The sequence below is a fragment of the Anarrhichthys ocellatus genome, unplaced genomic scaffold (assembly GCF_004355925.1).
Source record: "Anarrhichthys ocellatus isolate YVR2014 unplaced genomic scaffold, GSC_Weel_1.0 scaffold165, whole genome shotgun sequence".
Lineage (NCBI taxonomy): Eukaryota > Metazoa > Chordata > Actinopteri > Perciformes > Anarhichadidae > Anarrhichthys > Anarrhichthys ocellatus.
The window spans coordinates 186,894-195,663 of NW_022280195.1; the positions used below are offsets into that span (position 1 = coordinate 186,894).

At 39.4% G+C, this 8,770-nt stretch overlaps 1 protein-coding gene across 3 annotated transcripts in view; it reads right to left on the reverse strand.

Moving 5' to 3' along the window:
- The window catches only part of mtif2 (mitochondrial translational initiation factor 2), a 12,249-nt gene extending 8,381 nt beyond the window's left edge, over positions 1 to 3,868 (reverse strand). For 2 of the 3 annotated variants that reach the window (XR_004213917.1, XM_031878184.1), the window contains exons 1-3: positions 3,773 to 3,868; positions 714 to 922; positions 400 to 511 (exon numbers count right to left, since the gene is read on the reverse strand). Coding sequence is in view for 2 of the 3 variants with exons in the window: in XM_031878184.1 (XP_031734044.1) it covers positions 400 to 511; positions 714 to 872 (271 nt within the window). In the remaining variant the exon portion in view is untranslated. The remainder of the gene's footprint in view (positions 1 to 399; positions 512 to 713; positions 923 to 3,772) is intronic. The other variant, XM_031878185.1, reaches the window with a different exon arrangement.
- Between the last annotated feature and the right edge of the window lie 4,902 nt (positions 3,869 to 8,770).

Sequence of the window (8,770 nt, forward strand, 5' to 3'; positions counted from 1 at the left end):
CACACACACACACACACACACACACACACACACACACACACACACACCACTGTAGCTGCAACTCAGTCATAAACAGCTAGCATCCCCCCATCAAGCTGCTGATAATTCTACTGACTTTACTGATACACTTTATACTCCGTTACTGCACTGTTTGCACACATTTTATTTTTACACATTAACGTTTTTATTCATTTTGTGTATTTAATCTTGTATATTGCTTGTTATCATTTGCTGCTGGCTGAGGGCTCGTATCTACAATGACAATAAAAACCTCTATCTTTATAAAAGACATTAAATAAACTTTATTTATACAAAAACTCAAACACTGAGTCTTTGTATAAATAAAGTTTATTCAAACACTTTGAATAAACTTTATTGATAACATTAATCGTCTCTTACCAAAGTCTTTGTTCATGGCCTTAGCGAGAGATGCCGCCGTCATCCTCCGTCTGATCTCCACTTCCTGTTTGTCCACTTTAGCTTTGACCTTCTGGTTCCTTTGATCTTTTACCTATGACACATCACAACATCTAGTGTGTTTACATAGTTTAAATGTTATATTTATGTGTGTTTACATAGTTTAAATATTATATGTTTGTGTGTTTATATGTTTACATATTATATTTATTTGTTTGTGTGTTTAAATATTATATTTATGTTTTAAACAGGCGGTGACATCACTAGCAGACCGGAAGTGTCGAGTCAAGACTCACCTGTTTGGAGGCGAACTTCCTGTTCTGTTCACAGGTGAGCAAGGGGGCGGAGCTTCGAGCCGGACGGAGGACGGGCGGAAACAGGAAGTGGCTGAACAGAGCCGAGTCCACGAGGACGAGCCGGCGGGCCCCCCGCATCACTGATGACATCACATTCATACCTGTAGAGGGACAGGTGAGGCTCACTCTGATTGGTCCTCTGATGCTGTCTGGTTGTTGTGACAACAACAAGATTAGAAAACTTTATTTATCCAATAGACTCACACAGACAACAATAGACTCACACAGACACCAACAGACTCACACATACAACAATAGACTCACAGACAACAATAGACACCAACAGACACACAGACACCAACAGACAACAATAGACTCACACAGACAACAGACTCACACAGACAACAATAGACACACACAGACAACAATAGACTCACACATACAACAATAGACTCACACATACAACAATAGACTCACACAGACAACAATAGACTCACACAGACAACAGACTCACACAGACAACAGACTCACACAGACAACAATAGACACACACATACAACAATAGACTCACACATACAACAATAGACTCACACAGACAACAATAGACTCATAGAGACAACAATAGACACACATACAACAATAGACAGACACCAACAGACAACAATAGACACACACAGACAACAATAGACACACACAGACAACAATAGACACACACAGACACCAACAGACAACAATAGACACCAACAGACAACAATAGACACACACAGACAATAGACTCATAGAGACAACAATAGATACACACATACAACAATAGACACACACAGACACCAACAGACAATAGACACACACAGACAACAATAGACACCAATAGACACACACAGACACCAATAGACACACACAGACACCAATAGACACACACAGACAACAATAGACTCATAGAGACAACAATAGACACACATACAACAATAGACACACACAGACAACAATAGACTCACACAGACAACAATAGACACAGTCCACAATAGACAAAAAACACATTACAAAGAATAAATAACATGATTGTCAGAAAGATGCTGAATCTAAAAAACACATCTAAAAATCTAACAGCTGCTGGAACCAAAGACCTTCTGAGTGGTTCAGTAGAACTCCAAGTCTCTCACTGAATGAGCTTCTGGGTCCTTTAAAAATATCTTCAAGAGAAACAATGGTTTTTAAATTGGCCTTGTTCGCTAGTGAGTCTGGCATTAGGCCAACCACTGAGCCAGCCTCTCTGATCATCTTATTGATCCTCCACAGTGATAGACCCCAAGATATCTATATCTGCTGACCCTTAATCATCACTGGGGAGACCTCCTCCTCCTCCTTCTGAAATCAATAACCAACTATTTGGTCTTTCCAACATTTAGTTTTAAAAGATGTTCATCACAGCACCTGAGACTCAACCTCCCGTTGATAGGCCCGGTCATTGCCTCAGGTAAGTAGACCAACCAGTGTCATCTGAGAACTTCTGGATGTTACACATGGCTCTGCCTACAGCCAGCTGTATGAATTGAGAATAAAAAGGGATTCAACTGTTCCCTGTGGTGCTCCAGTTTTAGTTAAGATAGTGTCAGACTGTATCAAGCCTGACGAACTGTGGTCGAGACAAAAGGTAATCCAAGACTACAGCAATAGTTGTATTGTGCAGTTTAAAAGTCAGAAGTGTTTCAACTAAAAGCTGTGGTTGGACTCAGGCTCATGTCTCAGGCTGCAGCTGTTAAGCGAACACAACACACGCACGGAAGGGAAACCAGTAGGTTCAGAAACCAGTAGGCACGTAACACCGGCACTAAAACAGACGGGGAGTACATCCCAAGTCTCTTAATTGTCATTTCCTTGCTCCTCGATCCTCACTTGAACCGGAAGTTGTTTCTGCGCCGCCATATTGACGGCCGTCCCAAAGCTCTAAAGTAGCTCGGAGGAGCGAGGATCGAGGTCGGAGGAGGGACCGAGGAGGAGCCATGACCGAGGACCCACGAGAACCGACTTCCAGGAAGTCTTTTAACGGCCGACACGCCCCCTCATTGTTCATCAGTCATGTGATTGGATGCTGCAGCTGATCGGACTGACTGACTTGAGTTTCATACCAGAGTGAAGACAGATCACAGAATAAACTCAAGCTTTATATTTGATTAGGTTTCTGATTCACCGTCTGGTTTAAATAAATGTTCATTGTAGTCTGAACAACAAAATGACCACAAACAACTTTCTACATTTATTAGAAAGATTTGTGTTTTCATGATCTAATGTTTCCCTCAATAACTTTATTATGAATACAATTAAAGTCAGAGAGAGCTGGAGAGACTAAACACTCTTTACATCATTCCTGAGTGTTTGATGAGTTTTATCATTTAAGAGAAACAATAATCATATTCTGGGTTATTTAATAATGACGTCACAGTCACAATTTAAAAACGTACAGACGCAAATAATTCATAAATAAGACGATCGCATTCCGCCGGTAGAAATGGATCCTGTGCTTATAAACAGGACACAGTTTGTTAACAGACTACAGAGAGAAACACCTCTACAGTGGTGATCACTGTGTCTTTATTAGTTATTAGTATTATTAGTTACTGTTATTAAGTACAGTGATCATGTGAACACACACTAACTTATCTAAAGTCTCTCCAGCTGTTAAAGCCGGCTGATCAGCTGATCAGCTGATCACAGCTGATCAGCTGTGATCCTCCGTCATCAGGAACAGACGTCGCTTCACGTGACGCAACTGAGGAAAGGACGTCTCATGTCTCTTAAAACATATTTCCTCGTTCCTCTCTCCTCGCATGGTTTCCTCCATGCATCCCTGGTGGGAGGGACTAAGACACAAGGAAAGGACCCAAGTGAGGGAAACGGGGATGCAATTAAGACACTTGGGATGTGCCCGATATGTCAACGACGTCTGGCGAGTCCGTCCGATCCACACGAGACGTTAGTAAACACAAGAGACGTTAGATTAGACCGAGACACAGAGCGCGAGGACAGTAAAGAACTCCCAGGTGAACTGAGTTCTGTCTCACCTGAGAGTCTTGCTTATTCTTCTTTCAGCTCATCCTCAAACTAACTCTTAATCTGTTGGTTCAGTTTCACCGTGAAGGAAACGTCCGACAGGGAGCCGCCATGACACCTTTTACACGACCAGGTGGCCCGGCAGCGCCTCCTGCTGGTCTGGAGTAGACCTGCTTCTTCCTGAGACTCTAGATCAGTGGTTCTCAAACTGTGGGGCGCGGTGGTATTACAGGTGGGGCGCAGGGGGAAATGCAGATTTATTTTTACATTTTTTACATTTTATTTTTTTAAAGTAATTAATAAATACATTGCGAAATGCCTGTACTTTCGTGTAAATGTTTACGTTACGCCGTTAACAGGTTATGCTTGCGCATACGCGACGGCCATGATCCTTGGCGACTTACATGTGTGGCTTAGTGTTCCAAATGAAGAGACATTTGGCAGGCGGGAACAGAAAAGCAACCTCAAGCGACGCATCCGAGACGAACAGCAGGCAGCCAAGAAGAAAATATGATGATGCCTATCTTGCTCTGGGTTTCACAGTGAACGCAGTAGGAGATGAGGAGAGACCAGTCTGTGTTTTATGTCTGAAAACTCTAGCTGCGGATAGTATGAAACTTGTTTTCACAGTTTAGTTTTTCACAGGTTGCACTTTATTGTTATCTTGAAAAGATGTTTAGTGGTTTAGTGCAAAACAGGTTAATTGCAGCCAATTGTAATAAGCTATTTTTTGCCAAATTGTAGTTATTTTTTGCACAGATATAACTTTATTTGCATTGTTCTAACAAAGTGATTGCACATGTTATTTGTTTTTGTCATGGAGTAATCTGGTTTACTTAAAAGTGATTGCAATTTTCTTTATTCTATTATTTGAAAAAGCACAGACGGAGGAGTCACAAAATGTTATTTCAATAAAAATTCAACATGGACCATTTTGTTACAATTTTGTTGGGGCAGTGGGGCATGAACATTTTTCTTCCTCCAAAGTGGGGCGCGACAGAAAAAGTTTGAGAACCACTGCTCTAGATCGAGACAAGGATACATCCCAAGTCTCTTAATTGCTGAGTTTCCCTCACTTGCGTCCTTTCCTTGCAGATCCATTTCTACCGGCAGAATGCGATCGTCTTATTGATGAATTATTTGCGTCTGTACGTTTTGAAATTCAGATTGTGACATCATTATTAAATAACCCAGAATATGATTATTGTTTCTCTTAAATGATAAAACTCATCAAACACTCAGGAATGAACAGCCTCACGTGACTGAATGAAATTATGATATATGTATATATATATATATATATATATATATATATGTATATGTATATATATATGTATATATATATATGTATATGTATATATATATGTATATACGTATATATGTATATACATATATATACACATATATACATATATATATACATATATATATATATACATATATATATACATATATATATATATACATATATATATACACATATATATATACATATATGTGTATATATATACACATATATATATGTGTATATATATACGTATATATATGTGTATATACAGTTGTGTGAAAAAGTGTTTGCCCCCTTCCTGATTTCTTATTTTTTTGCATGTTTGTCACACTTAAATGTTTCAGATCATCAAACAAATGTAAATATTAGACAAAGATAACACAAGTAAACACAAAATGCAGTTTTTAAATGAAGGTTTTTATTATTAAGGGGGGAAAAAAATCCAAACCTACATGGCCCTGTGTGAAAAAGTGATTGCCCCCCATGTTAAAATATAAATTAACTGTGGTTTATCACATCTTTGGAAAGCTGAGTTCAATTTCTCTAGCCACACCCAGGCCTGATTACTGCCACACCTGTTCTCAATCAAGAAATCACTTAAATAGGACCTGCCTGACAAAGTGAGGTAGACCAAAAGATCCTCAAAAGCTAGACATCATGCTGCGATCCAAAGAAATTCAGGAACAAATGAGAAACAAAGTAATTGAGATCTGTCAGTCTGGAAAAGGTTACAAAGCCATTTCTAAAGCTTTGGGACTCCAGCGAACCACAGTGAGAGCCATTATCCACAAATGGCGAAAACATGGAACAGTGGTGAACCTTCCCAGGAGTGGCCGGCCGACCAAAATTACCCCAAGAGCGCAGCGACGATTCATCCAAGAGGTCACAAAAGACCCCAGAACAACATCCAAAGAACTGCAGGCCTCACTTGCCTCAATTAAGGTCAGTGTTCATGACTCCACCATAAGAAAGAGACTGGGCAAAAATGGCCTGCATGGCAGAGTTCCAAGACGAAAACCACTGCTGAGCAAAAAGAACATAAAGGCTCGTCTCAATTTTTGCCAGAAAACATCTTGATGATCCCCAAGACTTTTGGGAAAATACTCTGTGGACTGACGAGACAAAAGTTGAACTTTTTGGAAGGTGTATGTCCCATTACATCTGGCGTAAAAGTAACTCGGCATTTCAGAAAAGGAACATCATACCAACAGTAAAATATGGTGGTGGTAGTGTGATGGTCTGGGGCTGTTTTGCTGCTTCAGGACCTGGAAGACTTGCTGTGGTAAATGGAACCATGAATTCTGCTGTCTACCAAACAATCCTGAAGGAGAATGTCCGGCCATCTGTTCGTGACCTCAAGCTGAAGCGCACTTGGGTTCTGCAGCAGGACAATGATCCCAAACACACCAGTAAGTCCACCTCTGAATGGCTTAAGAAAAACAAAATGAAGACTTTGGAGTGGCCTAGTCAAAGTCCCGACCTGAATCCGATTGAGATGCTGTGGCATGACCTTAAAAAGGCGGTTCATGCTCGAAAACCCTCCAATGTGGCTGAATTACAACAATTCTGCAAAGATGAGTGGGCCAAAATTCCTCTACAGCGCTGTAAAAGACTCATTGCCAGTTATCGCAAACGCTTGATTGCAGTTGTTGCTGCTAAGGGTGGCCCAACCAGTTATTAGGTTTAGGGGGCAATCACTTTTTCACACAGGGCCATATAGGTTTGGATTTTTTTTCCCCCTTAAGAATAAAAAAACATTTAAAAACTGCATTTTGTGTTTACTTGTGTTATCTTTGTCTAATATTTAAATTTGTTTGATGATCTGAAACATTTAAGTGTGACAAACATGCAAAAAAATAAGAAATCAGGAAGGGGGCAAACACTTTTTCACACAACTGTGTATATCTATCTATATATATATATATACACAACACATATATATATACACACATACACACACACCGTGTTCTATTCTTTGATATTTTGTCTGTGAAACACTGATGCTCGTTTTGATGTTTTATATAAATAAACCACACACACACACACACACAGTCAGTCAGTCAAGTGGACACTTTTTTTTTTAAAGACAAGTTGTTTATTGTTGATTTTTGAACGCATCCTGAAGTTGGACACCATAGCAACAAGTCAGGGTTTAACTGTCAGTAGTTATTGTTTGTTGTTATTAATAAAGTTATATTAATGTGCATTTATACTATTTATACATTTTTCAATGAAAACAAAAGTTACAGCGTCGTAAACGAAGCTCAATATCCAGATTATCTAAAAACACACTCACAATAACATTTAACATCTTTCATTTTACAAAATAAATCTTCTGTTCACACAAACAGAACCACCAGAACCACCTCAATTACATCTCTGGGGGAAAATCCTCGACGTTAATAAAGTCTCTCTAATAACAAACAGCTCCTTACAGAACAGCTCCTTATCCTTGAAGAACAGCTCCTTACAGAACAGCTCCTTATCCTTACAGAACAGCTCCTTGAAGAACAGGTCCTTATAGAACAGCTCATTGAAGAACAGCTCCTCATCCTTAAAGAACAGTTTCTTGAAGAATAGCTCCTTGAAGAACAGCTCCCTATAGAATAGCTCCGTACAGAACAGCTCCCTATAGAACAGCTCCGTACAGAACAGCTCCTTGAAGAACAGCTCCTTATCCTTAAAGAACAGTTTCTTGAAGAACAGCTCCTTGAAGAACTGCTCCCTATAGAACAGCTCCTTACAGAACAGCTCCTTATCCTTAAAGAACAGTTTCTTGAAGAACAGCTCCTTGAAGAACTGCTCCCTATAGAACAGCTCCTTACAGAACAGATCCTTATCCTTAAAGAACATCTCCTTGAAGAACAGCTCCTTACAGAACAGCTCCTTATCCTTACAGAACAGTTTCTTGTAGAACAGTTACCTTCAGTTCGAACTACGCGTGAGACGTTCAGGTGTCTAACGTCCATGGGTAAAGTCTGTTCACGTGAAATAACAAGGGACCCAACACGGAACCCTGTGGAACTCCACAAGTACTAAAGGTGAGCTCATGTTTCTTTAATAAAGTACCGTCACCTGTACCAACATTAATCTTTGTGCTATAATTTATTAGGACGACACTCAATGATTCTTAACTCTAATTTATCAAACTCTTAAATACAGTTTCTGTTGTGACTGAGGCTGTTGGTTCTCTAGAGAACCTGTGGTTCTCAAACCTTTTGCCTGGTTAACTTCTATGTACTTCTTCTTAATATGAGTATTTATATTCTTTAGTTAAACGAAGCTCTACAAAAATAAACATTGTTCTGTAAACTTCAGCTACAAAACAGTTTTCATATAGAACACTTCCTCACAGAGCACTTCCACACAGAACAGTTCCACACAGAACACTTCCTCACAGAACACTTCCTCACAGAACTGAGGATAAGGTAAATAAGTCAAAGCATTCTGGGTAGTATTTCTCTTTAAATCCTCGTTCAGAGGTTGAAAAGCAGCGTTCAGTTTCTTTAAAGTTATATTTCTAAGGTTCTCAGAGAGAACACAGCGCCACCTTGTGGACAGAAAAGGTTCCCACGTCTCTGTTCTGCTCAATGAATTCTAATTTGAATACCTTAAAAAAAGTTTCACTTTATTGTATTTTGAGGTAGAATTACTTTTTTTCTTTTTTACTGGGATCAAACTAAGATCCATCTTTCTTCTATTTGTTCTACTTCATTTAAGA